The sequence below is a fragment of the Gambusia affinis genome, linkage group LG07, assembly GCF_019740435.1.
Source record: "Gambusia affinis linkage group LG07, SWU_Gaff_1.0, whole genome shotgun sequence".
Taxonomy (NCBI): domain Eukaryota; kingdom Metazoa; phylum Chordata; class Actinopteri; order Cyprinodontiformes; family Poeciliidae; genus Gambusia; species Gambusia affinis.
In genome coordinates this window covers 14816505-14837698 of record NC_057874.1, presented here as the reverse complement: position 1 = coordinate 14837698, position 21194 = coordinate 14816505, and the positions used below count along the sequence as shown (strand labels likewise).

At 36.9% G+C, this 21194-nt stretch overlaps 1 protein-coding gene across 1 annotated transcript in view; it reads right to left on the bottom strand.

The window, feature by feature from the left end:
- camk1b (calcium/calmodulin-dependent protein kinase Ib) overlaps nt 1-21194 on the bottom strand; it is a 42210-nt gene that overhangs the window by 19798 nt on the left and 1218 nt on the right. The window contains exon 2 of the mRNA XM_044122368.1: nt 13287-13400. Coding sequence (XP_043978303.1) covers nt 13287-13372 — 86 coding nt within the window. The 5' untranslated portion in view covers nt 13373-13400. The remainder of the gene's footprint in view (nt 1-13286; nt 13401-21194) is intronic.

The following is a 21194-nucleotide window of genomic DNA, read 5'->3' as shown; positions in this document are numbered from 1 at the left end:
AATTTCAATGTGCATAACAGGGAAAACTAGAAAAATGAAGCAAAATCACACTAGTAGACTCCTGGTTTTATTTTATTTTTTTTCAACTTCTTACTCATTTTACTGTAAATTTACTTTAGTTCTACTACATGACCTCCAAGCTGCAGGTGTTGGGGAAAAGGGCCATATAGTTGAGTCTGAATTATTTTTAGTGCAAATGAGTCACAAAATGCAAGGAGTCTAGGTAGTGTTCTTGCAAAGCAAATATTGCATCAGCCTCTTATCACCTTGCTTCACAGCTGTTGTATTTGTGTTGTACAGTGTTTGTGCTGATATGCCAATTTTTAGCCACAATGTATATTTTTATATTTATTTAGCTAAACATCTCCACTCTGCTCTCACCCGTCTAAAGGACACTGCTGTAAATTTTTGCAGTTTATTCAAAAACATTTTATTTTTATATTATCTAAGGCTCTTTTTTCACATGCTTGGTATGAAGAACTGCTGCAAAGTTAAAGACTTGAATCAACTCATTCCTGTTATGTGCTATATAAATAAACTTAACAAAATGAGGATGAACTCCGTTTTACCCATTTTCCCAAAAAATCATACTATTGAAAAAGTCAATATTTATAAATTTCACCGTCTGACAAGCTAAGTTAGGTCTGTAGAGTTACTTTCATGTTCTTTTGCAAGAACATTAAAGTGTTCATGAGTGGAGCTCACATGTTTGAGAACTTTGAAATAAACATTGCTGTTTTAAAAATGTGACTCATCATAGGAACCAAACTCTCTTTGATGTAATTTAAAGCCACTTTTTGGGGGGGGATGAATGAAAGATTAACACTAGATAAACTTTTGACATTTCGATGGGAAAAAACCTCTCCAGTTTCCCAAGAGGCCCCCGCTTAGCTTCTAATGTGTGCGTGTGTCGACCCACCCTGGTAATTTATGCCAATGTTTATATTTTCTCTTTAAGCTTCACTTTGCTGCTTTCAGAAGGAAGTTGAAGCAAAAATATATGGAAAAACCCCAGCTCTGAAGTCTTCGCTCCAACCATCCTGTGGACAAGTAGCTCATGTATTTAAAGAATGTATATGAATCTGTCAGCAATGGCGCTAAAACAGTGTGAACTTCAGTGAACTGAAACCTGGCTGAACTGAATACAGAACTAGTTTTTGTAAGATATGAACAAAGAACACTATTTGCCACACATCTGAATGCTGCAGACTTGCAAACTGACTAAAAACTTCTGCTTTTCTAGAGGAACTCCCGTGTGGCGATAACCAGCTGCTGGACTGCATTTGATTAGCATCATGCTGCTTCTTCCTCTTTACTTTCTATGGAGGCAGTGAGGGTTCTACTTAGTTTTATGCCAACTGTTTATTTTGGCTTAACCTTTATAAATAATGATGATGTGTATCATAGCATTATTTTGTAATTAATATCAGGTGTATTTCCCTCATAAGACAAAACAATATGTACCAGAGTATATTTTAAAACATGCCAAATATAAAACCTTAGAATTGAAAGAGTGAGGAAACTTCTGACTATGTCCAAACTGAATGAAAAGTAAAAGTAAACTATTGTAAACTAAATGCTCTACTTACTGTAATAACATCACAAGACTTATAAAAACAACAAATGCAGGTTCTGTAACAGAAGTTGTTTGAACATAGATTTGAGTTTGTTTTGGAGTGTAGACACCATTTCCTTTTAAATGTTGAGTTTGTGGTATTAGTTGGAATCATTAGTCACCTTTGTGGTACAAGAAGGAATAGGGTGGTTGTTTCTCTATAACTTCACGGTAACTTTATTCCTCTAATATTCCTTTGTTCATCAAATTCTCCCGATGTTTTTATAACCGTGGTAATTTCAAATAAAATATGGGCTTGTTTTGTCTAGAACAAACCAGATAGTTTGAATATTCTGTATATTTCTCAGGATTAAAATAAGTTTATAATCAATGCAAAAATTTATTGACCTAGTCAACATTTAGTCAATCGGTATTGATTACTAATTTTCAATCACAAAAGAAAACATTTTAAATGCAATGACTAAAAAAAATAAATAAATAAATACTACCAATAGTAATCAATCCACCAACTTTTTACACACGTCTCTAGTCCAACACACCAAAATCTAATGGCTGAATTGCCTCCACAAAAATGCAATCAAGCTCAATAGGATCCTACTAATTACCTAAATATTTGCTACAAGTGTGTTAAATTGGAAATACTTTCAACAGTTGCATGACTCAGGCCATCGAAGACTGAATTTTGACATATTTCTACAAGATGTAAACAGGTAGCTCACAAGAAATCCCAAGCATTTAAAAAGTTAAAGGGGCAGTATTATGTCTTTCCAGGAATATAGTATCATTTTATAGCACAATCAAGTAGCTTTGTTACCTTCAGTTATAAAAATGTTATATGTATCAAATATGACTTAAGAAATTTCTCTTCGTAATTTAACACGTTGAAATTAGGGCTCTGTCGCTTTACGTTTAGACAGCTTGAAATGTGGGGTAATTTTGGCAATGCTGGACTATACCAACTGTGGAAAACTGTGGGAAGATACATATATGACAAACTAAAGAGTGCTCTAAAAAACTGTCAGAGGCAGCCTATTGCCATGAGCAGATGGAGGTGCATAAGTGGGCCATGCAGTGGGCACATTTATGTGTGCGTCTGTGTATGTTTGTATTCTAAGTTCTACAAGCTATGCCATGCTGAGCTGAGCTGCACTGTGCTGAGATGCAGACTTCTGTTTGAATTAGGTCAGGGTAGGACTGAAGAGCTGGTGTTGAAATAAGCAGGGCTAGATAGACAGTGCTGGAGTTGCAAAATGGCATAAGTTTGTTTTTTTTGAAAGTTGAAACTCTGCTGATCGGCATTACAGAGGATAAAGTAGATAAATTAATCCACATTTATTTAAAGCAATTCCTCCTTGGTGGCTGATTCTCCTTGTAGCAACTTCAGGGCAATTCTTGCAGAGAAAAATGGGAGGAACCAAAGGGAAAACTGAAATTGTGAGGTGAGCCATCACTGTGATATAATTGGGCGAACATGACAGTAAACGATGGGGTAAGAGGGAGGGTTAGAATGGAGAAAGAAAAAAAAAAGGAAGCCCAGAGAGAGTGAGAGAGAGAGACAGATGAAAAATAGATGAAGGAGGGCAGCTCTCACACTGGGAGACTCATCTGCTCCATAGAGGTGGCTGTTTCTCCTTTGTCTGAACGACTCTCAGATATTTAAATTTGTTTGATGCCAACTCAAAATACAAACACAGAATAATTAAGAAGTGATAAGAATAGAAACCCTCATAAAATAAAGTCTGTTTGCATATACATGCATCTTCACAGTGTCAACAACTCCAAGTAATTTAATGAAAAGTAGTTTTGGTTTCAGAGTCCCTGGAAATACAGAGAACTGCAAAGAAAGTTATTCATGTGCCACAAGGGACAGTGTCACAACCAAGTTTTTATATAAAAATCCTATAATTCTTCTGGTACAAGAAAGGAAGAAATGACTCAAGGAAAGATCTGTTCACCAGAAAGTGAAGACATTCTGGAAATTAAATTCCTTCATTTTATGGACGTTCCCAGACAATGGAACCCATGAAACAAATATAAATACATTTTTAAATTATTTGATAGTCTTTATTCAAAACTATTAATAGTTACTAACACATACATAACTTGAAAGTATGAAAAGTGAACCTAAAACCCTGTGGATTTATTTTTAATCAATGAGAGGGATTTCACAGTAACAAAAGGATCAGCACAAAGCAAACGTCTTCAAACTTCTCGGACTTTTATATTAGCACCACAAACACCGACTCTGAAATGGATTTTAGATAAATTCATTTTTATTATCTTAGTTATCTGCAGAGTCAATAGTCCATAACATCCATAAATGTATCTGAAGTGACTTCCCACACAAACAGTTGCCTACAGAAACAAGCTTAGCAGGAAGTTAATGAAGTTCTCCCTTCGTCAGAAAAGGTGGCAAATTAAAGAACATACCATACAGCCAAAGCGTGCAAGTAGGATTGAACAATTGGATTAAATTGTTACTATTTTAACAATCGCTTTGTTACCAGCTCAAAACAAAGGTTGTATTTCATAAAACAAAGGTTCCTTCTTTCTAGTATTCAAAATAGGAGTGGTATTTACTTCCCTTATACAACAGTTCATGCTCATCATAAATTATAAAGATTTTAGATTTCTGTCCCATTAGCCACTATATCTGATTTAAAAGATGATAAAAGAATACACTCGGCAGAGTGAAGATCACTCTGTCAAACAAGCATTTGTGATCTGCTGTCTTTCTTGTCATGGAATAAGAAAAGAGCAGAAAATAATGGGTTCTCTTTGTTCATTCATAGAGGAAGGAAAGGAGATGGGGGCAGTGGAGGCAAAGGTCAACGACAGGAAAGCACGGACATCTGATGCAAGCATTTAGCCAGACAGAATACACAAACGCAGAAAAAGAAACAGGACAACAATTTCAGCCATGGTATATTTTGTGTAATGAGTCACAGAAACACAAGCACTCCTCGTTCCAAATCAATAAAAGCAGCGAAGGGCAGGGGCCAGTGGGTCACCGTTTGACAGAGTCAGGCACACCGCTCCCATCAGCTCTAACGATTTTAGATGATTACTCCTCGCCTACTTTCACCCTCCTCTTCCTCTCATGGCTTCCCCTTCTTTGCTCCTCTATCTCCTGTGTGTTTTGCCATATATTCTGGGCAGAAAATGCCAAGGATTTTTTCCTACCCTGGCCGCAGCATGAGAACATGTGCTGCTATTTAAATGTCAGAAAAGTCAACATGGTTCATTAGCGCAGTTTGTCGTCAGAAGAGAAATCTCACAGCCTGCAGCCGAGTGTGGGAACGCTTTTGAAATGAAGCTATTTCCAGGCTCCGAGATAAAGAGATCAACATCTGACGAGAAGAAACTGCAACAAAGCAGCAGGATAAATGGAAGTCAAACATTGTAACAGAGTAGGACTGCTTGTGCTAAGAATATTTCTATTAGGCTTAAGGTTACAGCAGTCGATGCAATATTAATAACTGTGTAAAGAATTTCATGATGTCAGAATTTAAAATAAAAATAAACCAGATCAAACATATTCACATTAAGCTGGCAGATGTAGAGGCATCCTTCATTTTTTTGTATTACAAAATAATTCATTTTACGTGGATTTTAGGTCCCAGACCAGCACAAATTAACAGCTAATAATAAAGTAGAAAGAAAAGGTCACATGGTTTTTATATTGTTGCTAAAAACCTTAAACGTGTGTTGTACATTTGTATTCATTATCCTTTACTCTGATGCCCCTCAATTGAGTGCAGCAAAATGCTTTTTTGAAGAGGCCTATTTAGCAATATAGCCCACCTGTGTGTAATTAAATAGTTAAAGTAAATGCAGATGCTCTATGAACGCTTCAGAGGTTTGGTAGAGAGCCTTACTGGAAAATAAAAACAGCTTCATGAAGACCAGTGAATACAGCAGACAGGTCAGGAATGAAATTGTGAAGAAATAGAATTAGGTTAAAAAAAACAATAAACAAAGCTTTGAGATACAGGAGGAGTTGACAGAAGCGTTATTAGTTGGGTATTTAAAAAAAAATCTAAGCTGAACCTTGTCAAAACTGAGCTATTTGACCAACATGTGCAAAACACTATGCGAATTAGAAAACTGACACTACAAAAACAACTTGAACACATCATCCCCACCATGAAAGATAGCAGTGGCAGCATCATGTTGATGGAATGTTTTTCTTCGAAAGAGACGGGGAAGTGGGTCAGTGTTGAAAAACTAGGCAATCCAGGAAGAAACCCTGATAGAGGCTGCAAAAAGACTTTCCTTACAGAAAAAGACCATGAATTTCCATTTATGAATGATGTGAGTCACATGAAAAAGCACATAAATACATGTGGATTCTGACTATTTCAATGTAGAAACGTATACAATTCCACATGTGTATCATATGCGATACACATAATTCCACACGATAGACATAAATTAAAGAGAAAAATGACTGGGAATTTAATAATGATTAAGGTTAATTATGGTTATTTATGGACAATAACCATGAAGCTAACAACAGAATGGTTTAAATCAAAGCATGTTCATGGATTAGAATGGTCCAGTCAGCATGCAGCTCTAAATAAAATTTGTTTCAGGACTTGGAGATTGATGTTCACACACGCTCCTTGTGTGCGTGAAAACAATTTTACACATCTTAATAAGTAAACATGTCCGTCTCTAGATTTGCAGACTTGACATCTGCCATTTCAGTTATGCACCACGTTGTCTTAATCGATCACATAAAGTCACTTAATGCGTGTAATTTAGTGAGTATGAACACTTTTGAAAAGTCCCGTCATTGAAGCATTACAAAGGTTTATACAGTATATGCACAAGATGCAATGGCAACGTTTTTTTTTTTTTCTTATTCTTCAACTAGCATCAATATTGCAACCAACAATATTTTTTACTGCCTCTAACTCAGATGAGTTTGGTCAAGGGCACGATTCTGTGTCCTCATCCTTGCGTAGCGAACATCCTAATTTTAGACAGAACTCAAAGGGCTGCGGGATACGTCGGGATTCCTATTCTACAGCAAACACGATGTGAATCTGGGACACAGAGCAGGTGACAACAAAGGCTAACTAGAACAGGTCTGGATTTCTGGCAACAGGGATGCTGCTTTATGCTGCGCAAGACACAAAAGACAGACAGACACAGGGATAATGGCTGGGGGTGATTAAAATAGGAACAGAAATTAAAATAAAGAAGGGAGGCAGATGAGGATCTGAGCTGATTGCAGTTAAAGTGCTGTTGCCCAGTGTTGTTTTGCTAATCCCCATCTGTTTTGATTACAGGACGTGCTTTTTAGCTGGGGATTATCGGTACAAATAAACACATGCCACAGAGATTCATACACAGAATATATTATTTTTTGCATTTATTATGTCACATGTAGATTGTTTTAAGCAGTTGTGACAAAATTAGTGTTTTTCCTTTTGCCTTTATCTTACATTATCTGATATTGTAAGAGATTTACTCCATTATTTTGTACTTGGCCTCTTTAAATCACAGATGAGTATTTGTGATTAGAGCCACAAAGCATACATAATGTGCTGTTAGGAACACAGCACTTTATTTTGCATTTAATAAAATTTTATTCAAACAAGGCAGGTAAAATAATGGACTTTTATCCTAAAAGTGTGACGATTTTGCGACATCACTAACGACCCCTTTATGGTCGAAATGAGAGAGATGCTTCATCAAATTAAACAAATGCTGGAACGCTTGTTAGTTGCTCTCTCATGTAAGCGGGTTGATCTCATGCACAATGCACACATATGTACCCGGTGTTGGATTATTAATAGCAAATCAAAAACTTTGTTTCCATAGAGACTGTTTGAGTCCATTATGGAAAGTATCTCCCGTTGTTACCAAGACAACAATCCAGCAATGGCAAATGAATGTGGTGCACACAGATGAGCGATGGCAGCAAGCCGGTGAGCTCTACACAGACGGGCTCAGCCCCGATCCAGGGGCAGGTGGGGAACTGGAACAATGACAGCGACAGTGTTGAAACGATGGGAAGGCTTTTCATGTATGAGCACATTAGCTGGGCTCAGATAGGATTGTTCATTTAGTTGTAGAGTTGTCGCAAGAGCGGGTTTATGGGACACAGATGGAAGAGACCTAATCATACATACAGGTATGAACAACAACAGCCAGGTTGCATTCACTTCTTCTTTAACAATTGAAATTTTAGCTACTGCTATTATGGTGTTGTGTATTCCTATTTATAAATCATTATGACCAGAAATGCAAAGATCTGATATTTATGGTCCATTTTTGGTCTGTATTTTTTGCAGAGCAGAAAGCTCCTGACATTTCCAAATCCAGCATGTCACATGCTTGCCAGAGAATGAACGCTCAGAAACCAAACAATTTTACAATACTACTTTCAGCAGTCTTGGTATCTAAAAAGGTCAACTCAATGTCAATTTGCCCCTTTGCCAAATCCATGAAATGTCTCCAATGTCCTGTGACAGACACCTATTGGTGAGGGAAAAACAACCAAGATAGTAAAAGTACAAAAATGCAGAAGGAGTGAAATGATCACCACGCACCAAATTCTAGCCAACAGCCTGACTAAAAAGCTGATCCACGTCTTTGGAAAATACAGTCCCTTTTTAAAGAGCTTCTTATGCCGTTTGAGCTTCCTGAGACTTACTGATACTGAAAATAAATTACTTGGAGGTTTTTCTCTGCAAGAGTGACTTTCACATGAAAGACTGTTACTTTGTACCATTTAAATCCGTTTACAAAAAGTGGGGGGGGGGGAAAAGTATTTTTTATTTTTGTGTGTTTATTTATTTATTTATTTATTTGCGACAGGCCACACATCTCATCAGCTTATGTCTCAAATTAAGTTTATCGTCTTAATAAATCTTAGATGTGATCAGCAAAATAAACACTCTTCTTGGGCTTAAGATTTTAATTTATAGAGTAAATTTTGGGGAAAATTATAAGTACAGTGCAATGAAAAAGTAATTCTCTTTTTACAAATTTCTTCAGTTTTGTCACACTAATAAGATCAACCAACAAGTTTAAATATCAGACAGAGAGAATCTAATAAGAACAAAGTAAATATTTTAAAATTAAGATTTCACTCCTACAGTAAAAGCAACCTTACCAAAATAAAAAAAAAATAGTTTTCACTTTTCTAAACCATGATTTAGAACAACTGAGTTTAATTTTACACCCACACCTGATAAGTGTCAGACTTCAAGAATCAAGTAATCACCTAAATAAAACCTGACAACATTAAGCAGACTTAAATGTGAAGGCAAACCAAAGTGGCCGTGTAGCAAACAGCTTAAGAAGCTTATTACACAATATTCCTTCCTCTTCACGTGTACAACCAGATTCAGGTAGGTCAGAAAAATTTCATAAACACTAAACATGCTTCTGTTTTCACTTGGAGGAACTTGCTACTCACATGACTTAATCCTGGACAAACAGGGATGTGGGCGTGTTGAAAAGGCATGACACCTTAGGGAAACATCTACTGTTAATATTACAATATAAACAAAGGTTGACAGAGCAAACAGAATTAGCAGTTCCTTTTAGCCTGAAGTTTTTGGGCTTATTGTGTCTTGAAAAATAAAATGCAATCAGTATTACATAAGTGTGTTCAGTGGACATTGGAATATGCTGCACTGATGTATGAACAGAGCTCTATGTAGCCACAAGTCTGTTTAGACTGCAAGCTTTTCGAAATAGAGAATCCTCTTAAACTTCTTCAGAAGGCAAGTATGAAGACTTGCCATGTTGACCTAATAAATAAATAATAAATGACAATTCAATATATGACATATGGTTGATACATTCCTAATCATTAGATGATGTGTGTTAGCTGAAATTAAAAACACTGTTTTCTCACAAAACATTCAACCTCAACACATGGCTAAATGTGCTGTGGTATATAGATTTTAAAGCCTCATCTTCAAGCTAACTACTTAATTTGAACTTAAATCTATTAAACTTTTTACTTTACTATTTATAATTATGATACAGAGTTCTAAAGGAAAATGTTTTTGAACATAATTTTAACAAATTACTTTTACCTTTCATGGTAAAAGTCATGAACCTATGTATTTATAGTAGGGCTGTAACGATTCCTCAAACGATTTGAGTACCTCTATTATTAAAAGTCCTCGAGGAAAATTTATCTGCCTCGAAGCTTTGTTAAATTATGTTTTATTATTTGTCTCACTATGTTTCGCCTGGTCATTATTTGTGTTGGGCAGCGCTCTCACTTCCACCTATGAGTCGTTACTAAATGCTAGCAGCATAACGTCCAATTTTCCAGGTTTGTATAAATTTTTGGGGAACCAACAAGCATTCATAAATTGACTGCCGCAATGCTTGGAGTACGACAGCCTCCAGAGAGAGAGAGAGAGAGAGAGAGAGAGAGAGAGAAAGAGCTTTCCGATTACTAGATTAATCATAACAATAATCAATAGAGTACATGATTACTTGAATATTCTTTTACAACAGCCCTAATTGATAGTACATCCTACTTATTTTAAGGTGTAGATTTAAATAAGCCCAACAAAAATGTATAAATGAAATGCATTTATGACAAAACCTCTAAACACATAACATTAATGTCAAAAGTTTGCTTTCAGAGTTCCAATGTTTGCTGTGGTATAAAGTTTTGTGGTCGCTTCAAGGAAACTGTAAGAATGAGTAAAAGGTTTCACATGATACATTGTCAACAAAATTCAACATCTGAAGCCCCACCAAGGTACACAGAGTTAGAAGGCTATTTAATTACAAACATTTCATTACTGTATTACATAAGATATTTACTGACTACTAACAGAATTTCAGGGTAATTCTTCTAAATTACCCAGAATAACTTTGTGCTCCAGAAAGGTCACTATGTCTGTAATAGTGCAAAGTGACACAATCTAGAGGTATCCTAAAATTCAATGTAATTTGACGAATGTGCAATATGCAATCTATGATTTTATCAAGTTGGAATGACTGCATTGAAAAATTTGATTTTAAATGAGTTCATGTGTGTAAAACAAAACGACTTGAGAGACTTTGTATTCTTATGATGACTACAGTTCATTAAATGCTGCTCAAAACTGGGCAGAAATGTTTACAAGTAAGAAGGAACAAAACTTGAGTAATAACATGATCTGCAGAAACACAGTCTACGGCCATTTTTGAGCAATTGTGTGTCTGTTGTTGAAATTACCAACAGACGGATGTAAAAATAACTCGGCACCGCTCAGTTTAGAGTTGTTCAACAAAGTATACGGCTGTATGACTAAACATGGCAAAGTTTCCTGGTGTCATGCTATTTACAAAAATAACTTTTTACAAAAACTTGATAAAGCAATTTTTTTATTTGTTAACAGAGGAATCAACACTGATTCATACTTCTGCTAAATTCATGCAATTTCTTGATTACTACCATTATAATGTTGTCTAGAACGGCGGTTTTCAAAGTGTGAGGCGCGCCTCCCCGGGGGGGCGCCAGAGCACTTTAGGGGAGGCGCGGTGCGAGGGAAAAAGTAAACCGGAAAAGCTATCTGCTTGCTGTCTACTGATGTGAGAGAAACGTCTTTTACGCTCACGATCAACTCTGTGGATTTAGGAAAAAGTTGGTACTGTGGGGTGCGCGTGTGGAGCGGGGATCAGTGGAAATGTTTCCCCCCTTAGAGGATGTTTTGGCCAATGATGTCAGCAACGTTACTGACGTCGGACCACTTTTTTCAGTAACGAGTAATCTAACGCGTTGCTATTTCAAATCCAGTAGTCAGACTACAGTTACTTATCAAAATCATTTTTGCGTTACTATCTTCTTTTGTAATTTAATCGTATTTCCTCTACTCGTCTTGTCGAGTGACCGACGTCTCTATGCGACAGAAATGTAAACAATGGAGGGAGATGCGCGTTTTGTTGGTGGAAAAACTGGAACTATTTTGAGTTTCTGTCGACAAGTCCGATTATTATAAGCGGCTTTGGGCTTCATTTTTTTAAAGTCGCTTGCAGATTTAATGTGCGCGGTTGCGCCTTTTTGGGCTCGTTTTGAACGTGAAGTTGCTCATTTGGGCTTGGAAATAAGCAGAGACTCATAATAAATCCCAGAATTTGTCCGTCATTAAGGTAGTTTTACTCCGTCTCTCCCTGTTCATCATTTCCCGGATGATCCGTCCCGCTGTGTCTTTGTTAATGTCAACTTAATTTATTACCTCTCAATGACATCGAGCTTCGCGTTGCGCTCCAGAAAACTGCAAACATCGAGACCAATATAAACAGCGCAATAAACGTGAAAACAGCCACGAATAAACGTGTCCGTAGTTGGCAATAGTTATAATGGCAAGTTAGCACCGTTATAATTATTAATATTACGGTAAGTGTCGCAGCCATCGGAGCTGTGGAGCTGCAGGAGGAGCTCTGTGCGCTGCGACATCAAACTCAGGGGCGTAACGCAGAATCTGGTGGCGGGGGGGCGGGGGGGCTTTAAAATCCTTCTTAGAGTTTTCCAGACAACAGTGGACCACACAAATTACTCATGTTTTTTATTTTTTGTACAATCTCCTCTTCAGTTCAACCTTATCAGTGGAGACACATTGTTGATGTTACCATTATAAAATAACTTACAATTACATATTGGCAAAGCTCAATGTGATTTTCACAGGAGGCAGAGCGTTGTTGTTAGCAGCTGCTGAAAGTAACTAAAAAGTTACTTAATCCTGCAGTTAGTTACTTTCCTGCAGTTAGTTACTACTTGACTTGGAAAGTAACTTAGTTACTTTCCAAGTCAAGTAGTCAGTAATATAACTAAGTTACTTTTTCAAGGAGTGATCAGTAGTCCGATTAAAGTTACTTTTTCAAAGTAACTATGACATCACTGGTTTTGGCCAGAGCAGGGCTGAAGGTGGAGTTTTTAGAACTCCACCCCCCCCCGGGGGGGGGGGGGGGGGGAGGCGCAGCAGGCATTAAGCTCCTTGAAGGGGGGCTCACCCTTTCATACTTTGAAAACCCCTGGTCTAGAACATGTTTTTATTGTTATTTTAGGAAACCATTAGTAGATGGCCTGTACTTGTATAGCACCTTATCTAGTCCAAAAGGACATTCAGTCATTCAAGCACACATCGATTGTGGTGAGCTACATTGTAGCCATTGTCTTCTTCTTAAGATTCCTTAAAAACATACAAACATTATGACAAAATGTTAGCAGTGTTGAAGCCATACCTTTTCAAAACGTGCTGAACCTTACAACCCAGCCAGTGCATACTGAAGTCAATACTGAAGTCATAATTACTAATCAAGTCGCTTTCAAAGGAAGTAATAATAGATTACTTGCCAAACAAAGTAAGCTAAAATAATTTTAAAAATCTTTTTTTGTTATTTGCATTGTTTGTGAAACTGGAGTTGACATAGATCTGGAACTACAGATTCAGTGATGACTAGTATGCTTATTTTCCACCTCAGGTTGAGAGGATTACTGGTTCTTAAACCCAAATAAACACCAAACAGTTCATGAGCTGACATCCACACAAGCAGCATTGAGATATTGAAGACAACAGTAGCCTGCATTGCATAAACAAACATAAAATGGTCAAGAAGCTGCATATTTGCCTTGAGGCATTTAAACCCTATTTTACTGAAGGTAAAATACATTTTAAACATGATGAACATGAGAAAAAAAAAAAAAAGAAGTTTATTTGCTGCTGGCAAAAACACTTACGTTCCCAGAATGTCTTTGAAATCATACTTCTCCTTGACATCAGAGGTCTTCTTTTTCCAGGCGTGTCCGTCCTCACCCAGCGGCATCTTCTTGTGGTGGCAGTCAGAAACAATACTAGTAAGGAAGAAAATAGAATAAAATAAAATGCATATAAAATACAGTGATTCTATTTGAAAAGTCACAGGATGTCACCGGAAGCAAAATATGTTACCTGTTTGCTTTGGTTGCTTCATTTATGATTGAAAAAGGATTTTTTGATTTATGATTTATGTGCAGCATAAAAGTATTCACACCACTTTTTCACATTTTGTAAGATTTTATGTCATAATTCAACACAAAATACCTCATGATTGCAATGTGATAAACATTTGTGTTTATCCCTGCTCTATACTTTATACAACCACCTTTGGTTACAATTACAGCTGCAAGTCTTAATAGGCAGGATTCCTCTTTGCTAAATAGCTCAAACTCACACAGATTGAAGAGAGACCCTGTCACTTTTAGCATGTTTTCATACCTGATAGTGTGACAGACTCAGTATGATTGGCGACCAAAATTCCAACATTTGCTACATTATCAGCTGGCCTTGCAATTTAAGTGGATGGCCTACAGGTTACCAGTTGTGTCATACTCGTTCCCTTTTGCTTTGAGGGCCTAAAGAGTGCAATGTGAATTGCTCAAAGATTGGGTTATTGTTTTATAACCTCTGTGCCATTAACAGAACATCTATGCTTATACTAAGGTTAAATAAAACACAGGCAATTACTGTAATTCTGTTTACAAATTAAAAGACTTATGAAGGCAATTAGCTAGATTTCATTTCCATGCATCAAAGAAAGGGGCTCAATACACCATTAATATTTTATTTTGAAAATTGCTGACATGTAAAGTTTATAAATTACTTGTACAAGTATTCATGACTTTTTCTTGGTCTATTACATGAGTGCCAATTAAATGCATTAAAGATTGTGACTGTGAATACACAAAACAAAAGTGAAAAAGTGCTCTAGGGTATCACTGGTTTTGCAAGACCCTTAATGTAATATCTCCCAAGCTATACATCATGTGTGTAATACTCAGATTGTGGGCCAATGACCAACACCCCGTCAATGTCACAGTATCTTATCAGTTCCTCCTTTCAAAGAAATTCACAATCAGATGTCCTTGCCAGTGTTTCAGGGTGCTGCAAGGGAACTTGCTGTCACAGTTTTCGTCATACAAGCCCGGAAAGTGTCTACAACGAAAGACCTCGAGTTACTAAAATAGCCCCTGTGCATCTCAGCACGCCTCACTCCTCTGTTCCCGCTGCCTGCCTGGCAACTTCACACTCGGTGTATATGAGATGATGTAATGCATTGTTTGAAACTGTATGAAGGCTGTTTAGCTTAATACTTTGTAATAGTGCAAGTAGTGCAACATTTTTATATATATGCTTCAAAGACAATCTAATGGGGAAATTACTGTTGTTTTGTGACATTAGAGTTGGGGACAGAGGACCCCAACAGAAATGTCAAGCATTCCCATATTTTTCTCTGAAAAAAATGTGTCTAATGAAACAGCAGACATGCGCTGTCTTTTTATACAGTGCATGTAAAGATCTGGTTTAAGTTGTACACTTTAGTCATTTCACATTAATCTGCTAGCTATTTACAAAGGTGGGACAAAAGGGAAACATCACCGAGTTAGACTTGACAAAATGGCATGCAAAGTGATGAACTTGAGGGAAGCAACAAAGAGGAAGTCTAGTTAAATGTCTGTAAAAGCTTTGCTAGTAAATTTTCTTTTGCAACATCTGCTTCCTGCATCTAACACCAGCTCTACAGTTAACAAAAAATAAAGAGTAGGGTGTAATTCTATGCCTAAGTGCACATTCAACTTGACACCAGTTGGTTGTTGTGGGATGAGGATCCATTACAGTGCATGATTTTTATGTATGTGTTTTCTCTGAAAACTGATCTGGGGAAAGTCTAAGACACATTTTGTTTCTTTATTTAGAAATATCTGAGTGTTGTCAAGAAAGAACAAAGAGTATAACTTTGTGGAGGAGGAACAAAATGATTTAAAAGTTCTAAGACACGAATAATAATGGATGGGATATCCTAATCCAGAATGAGAATGGCAAAAGTGTAAGAATAACTTTTTGTTATTAAGTTTGCTCCATTTCTAAGAAACCATTATCTAGAGTTGCCTGCTGTTGGAGATTTGGGTGAATGAGAAAGGCGCTTGGGATGCAGTCTGGAATGAAGATAAAATCATTTGGAATTCCTTAGAAAACTTTTTCCAGCTCCCTTACATAAAAAACTAAGCAAGGTCCTATAATTGCCCTTATGAGCACAATTATTACTGGAAAACAATATTAATTGATTTCTAAAACTACTGGGAGGAATGTGCTTGGATTTTTATGTCATTGTCATAAACCCAGATGTTTTTATAGATTATATCAAAACTAAATCTGAGACATAACTTTGATGCACTGCAGGGAAGACACTTGTGTTAACCAATGGAAAGAATGCGTATCGATTTAAAAAAAAACAAATAATTTCACATTTCTCACTTATCTTATATAACATTTCAGAAAGACATCCAACCCATACCAGTGAATAAAAAGTCAGTAAAATAAAGAAAGAACTGCACAAACTGAAGCCAGAGAAACAATAAAAGCACCTCTTACATCCACCTCGTTTGTAGCATCTCACTTTGCTCATGTGAAGATACAGATGATAATTCATGCACTGAAAAAACGTGATGCTAAAAGTTATTTTCAAATCTGAATGCATCAACTTTTTAAGTTTTGATCTGCATTCAGGTTCTGCAGGTCGCTATGCCCAGTGAATGCCAGTATGCATCTAAAACTCCATTCGTTCTTTTGGCTTAAGCGGCTGCAGGTTATAGTCCCCACGAGACGACATTCAGTGCAATCTAAAAGTATTCACTTCTCTTGAACATCTGCCCATTTGGTATGTTACAACACATAAATGTCAGTGTACTTTGCCAGGTTTTTATGTGACAGACTAGCATAGTGTATAATTATGTAGTATAAGAAATGTAGATACTTAATTTTTACATTTTGTTTTATTTTTATTTAAAGTGTGGCATGCATGTGGTCTCATCTGGCCAAATCAACTTCTTCAACATATTTGCTATGTAGCCTATGTGGCTAGTGGCATACCATTAGTGTACTTAAATGTAATAGTTCCCTTTCTTCTTGCCACTGTTCCAAAAGAGTCAGATTTTTCTGAGAGCACAAGTAATGGCGGTCCCCTCAACAAAGCTTGAAGTCTCTGCAGCTCTTCCATTGTTGAGTTTCTAGGAAACTACTTTGAGTAATGCAGTTCCTGCCCAAGCATGTCAATGTCATTGAACAACTAAGTCCTGGTAAGTTTCTCATCATGCTATGCTCTTTCCATGTTCAGAGGACAGATTGGGTTGTTCTCTGAGACATGCCAAGACTAATTTATTATTTAACAAACTAATCCTGTTTTAAACCTTTTCACTCTTTCCTCCCTGACCTCTGTGGTGTATTGGTAGGTTCAAAAAAAATGGTTTTAGCCAGTTTAAAGAGGTTAAAAATGGTTTTACCTCTTTAAAAAAAAAGGTTGGCAAAAAAATCTCTCCATAGGTAGATTTTCTAGAAAAAAAACATTGGGCACAATCGCTGAAATGAAGCGCCGAAAAGGTGAATGTAAGTTACTAATGAGGCAAGTTTGTAAGACAATTGGTTGCACTGAAATCCATTGCAACCAAGGGGCTTTGAATACAAATGCCACATTTATCACTTTTTGTTAGATCTTTTGGTGTGTTTTAAGTGTGACTTATGAAACAGTTCAAGAGGTATGACTACTTTTGCAAAGCACTCTAAACAGTTTCAAGCCACTGGAGTTTTCAGGACATAGTCAGAGATGAGCAAGTGGGTCTGTTTGTCAAACAGACAAATGCTATAAACGGCAGAATAAGGTTGAAGTTTCACATTGATAGGGGCAAAAAAAGGGGCAAAGCTTAAACACTGGGGGATCGTGGCGGAAAAAGACATGCAGGTATTGTATGAGCATGTAGGAGGACCAAAAGAGGCTCCTCGGGTTCCACTGATGATGTGTTTTTGACCAGTGGGTGAAAACAGGGTGCTCAAACCCCAGGGAGCAAGAGGACTGAAGAAGCCTGATGCTAGGAGATGCACAACATCATAACCACATTCCTTGAGCAGAAAGTCACATGCAGCATTCATCCTTTTTTTTCCCCCACAGAGAGAGTCACTGTACTCACTGGTTTCCCATTCCTGTGATATGCAGCGGACAGAAGAAACACACACATGTACACATGATGATTGATTTTGACAAACTGACATGGAGTAACATTTATTAGTGTAAAGGTTACTGCAATTCTTTTAGATGCACAACAAACCTTTTCAAACCTTTTAAGCAAGTGCACACATACACACACAAGAATGAAACATAAAAACAGTCTAGCACAACCAATAAAGACAAAAATTTTAAATTTGCATTTCTGCGCATGTCTGGACAAATCCACTCATTTCCCCAAAACTGCTTTACTTGTCTCTAGAGTTCAGATGCAGTCATAATAATCACGTTTTTTAAAAAAGCATCTCTCTTTTCTCTTTTGACTCAACTGCAGTTTTATTATGTTATATCTGCAAAGATTGTCTATGGCAGGGTACAAACTATAGGGAGTTCTGCTGCCAAACTTTGCATAACAAAAACACGTCAAGGGACAAGATCCCTGCAGAGCCAAATCCACTATAGCAGGAAAATACTTTTTAAGATTGGTTAGATTTCACTCTTTGTTTTGCCAGGGCTCCACACTAAAATGTTTCATCCCCAACCATTTAAACAAACAGTATTTAGTTTAAGAGTTCATTCATTTACATGGAGTGATCCTCTACATGTTTAAATGTGTGAAACAAGTGTTTTCTCACTCTGAGGACTTTTTTTTTGGCACCTGTCAAACATTTAGAAGAGCCCCCCTAAATGGCCATATCTGTTCTGAGTAACTACCTGACTGCAAATCAGAAATGAATCGCATTCAGTTTCAACATGTTTAAGGGAAGAAAATCTCTTCAGGCAATAAAGGCTCCTTTTATCACTCCCTGCAATTTCCATTTCAAAATCCTTCCCAAATAAAACTTTCACAGCAAGAAGAGGAACAAAAGGATTTTGAAGTCACAGCTAGATGACTCTAGATATTTTCTTAAATTAATACTTATGCAAAACAAAACAAATTTCACTCAAATTTTCTGCAGTATGTATAATATGCCAGCAGGTGGTGGTGATAATGGCAAACATAACTACATTAAAATTCAAGAAAATTCTGCACATGGCTAAAGCAGTGCTGGGCTAAGGATTCTCCCCAAATAGGAAACCACCAGTTGTTGTTCGCAGCACTTTTCTGATTACATTTGTTGAACTATGACCTAATCCTAAAAATAATTATCTTATTCGTCATTTAAACACAGGTAACATTTATCATTTGCTCTGTTAAATATAGATGTGTGGTGGCGCAGGGGGTTAGCACGCTCCACGTTTGGAGGCCTTAGTCCTCGACGCGGACGTCGCGGGTTCGACTCCCGGTCCAGACGACCCTTGCCGCATGCCTTCCCCTCTCCTCGCCCTCTTTCCTGTCTGCCTACTGTCGCAAAAATACGAGCCACTAGTTTGAGGAAAAAAATACAATAAAAAAATACGAATGCATCACAGGAGATGCATCGTTTGCGTATGCACCAACCATAAGGAGAGGACCACAGGATGATGGTGCTTTCAGTGGCATAAAGAACCTGCGAGAAGTCGTAGTTGGCATCTTAATTAGCACCTTATTCCAGTTGGTGGTGGTAATTGAACAAAAACGCTGCTTTGCCATCCACCATTAAACCAGAAAAAAAAGCTTGTCTTCTATGACACATTTTACACTTGCCTTTGCTCAAAATAAATATTGATTTTATTTGTAGATTGAGGGGTGCTATGCTTGTCTGTTGATTTGTAATAAGCCAACATTAATGCGGTGTTATTTTTAATAGTGACACACCAGTAAGTTTGCCAGTGATGCAAGTTGTCATATTTTACAGACTGATTCTGACTGATAATCAAAAAGTCAAATTTTGACATTCTGAATTTTTCTTTTCCTCTTCATAAAAGAGGAAAAGAATAAACTGAAAACATTAATTCCTCTTTATAAACTAAAAACATGAATTCTTCCAGCCTTTAATTGCATAAAAAAAAAATTGCATTCCTTTTGCTGTACTTTTTTATTCAGAAACCAGATGATGATTAGCAATGCATGCCTTGATAAATCAAGAATATTCGTACATATACACTTCATTTTATGTTGAACTACTACCACCACTATCCAACACTTTTTAGTATCAATGCTTGTTACTTTAATTTTCTGCAGTAGAAAAAACTCTGCAAAAATGAAAAAAAAAAATCTGTCAGTAAAGGGTTTTCCAGGAAACTCTAGTAATTAGGCCACTGTTAAAAGCCTTTGTGATCAATGAAGGACCTATTACTTTAATTAGTTTGTCAATATTTTTTACACACATTGCAGTGAAAGATTTTTGCCATTTGACAGATTTCTAATGGTTTTTGCCTTTCAATGACATTTACATGTTTTAGATTATCAAACAAATTTTATTATCAGACAGAAATAAACCTGAATTACTTTAAAATATAAATAATGACTTATTTATTAAAAGGAAATGTCTATCCAAATCTATCTTATGTGGAAAAATTAATCACACCCCCTGTTCATTTATGAATTGACCGTACACATCTTTTGAATTCTCTGTTTAGTTACACAAGAAACGTCCTGACCTGTAATTTTGGCAGACCATAGAAAGTATTTGAAAACATAAAGTAGGCCAAAGAGAATTCTAAAGAAATTGAAAAACAAATTCATTGGCCAATAGCTCTGTAAAGGATTACAAAACTATAGTTAAGGCTTTGGGACATTGGAATATTGTCCCAACAGTGGCTGGTTTATGAAAATTACCCCAGGTGCACCTCTGCGACTCATCCACAATGAAGGAGAGTGACTAAGAAAGGCATCTAAAGCATCCCAGGCCTGACGTTCTTCAGCTGAGGTTGATGTTTGTGATTGAATAATCAGAAAGAGACCTGAGGTGCAGAAGGGGAGGGTTCCAAGGAAACACTGACCAATAAGAGCACAAAGGCTTGTTTCTCATTTGCCTTGTGATTATTCAAAACTTTTGGTAAAATATTCAGTGAACTGATGAGACAAGGGTGGAAGTATGTAGAAGGTGTGCGTTTCAATATATCTGGTGCACACCTGAAACAACATTTCACAAAATGCATTATACTGACACCTGAACATTGTTCTAACACTCTGGACAGCTTTGTTGCTTCAGGCCCTGGATGGCTGACTGTGGCTGATGAAGTCATGCATCAACCTCATGCTCGCTAACAGAAAATACTTATAGAAAATATCCAGCCATCAGTTTGTGACCTTTAGCTCAAGCTCACTGGGGTTATGCAGCAGGACTATGATGTGAAACAGCAATTGCACCTCTCAATAGTTCCAAACAAAGCAAAAACTGGAGGGGTTTTGTGTGGCTTAGTCAAAGTCTGGACTTCAGTCCAAAGGATACATGCCCAAGAATTATTGGTTTATGGGTCAATTACAATTGCATAGTCAGGTTGACTCAGATAGCATTATTCTCTTGCTAAATAAAATATTATCGAACACTACTTTTGGATTTACTCAGGTTGTCGTTATCTGACATAAAATTAGTGTGAAGTTTGAAAAAAGCAAAAACATAAGATATTTGTGAGTGAGGAGGTGCTTTTCACAGCATTGTTTATGTAAACAGACTGAATAAGGCACAAAGAGAATCATTTTACGAGCAGAATTCAGCTTGACCGATATGATCAGTCTGACAACCAA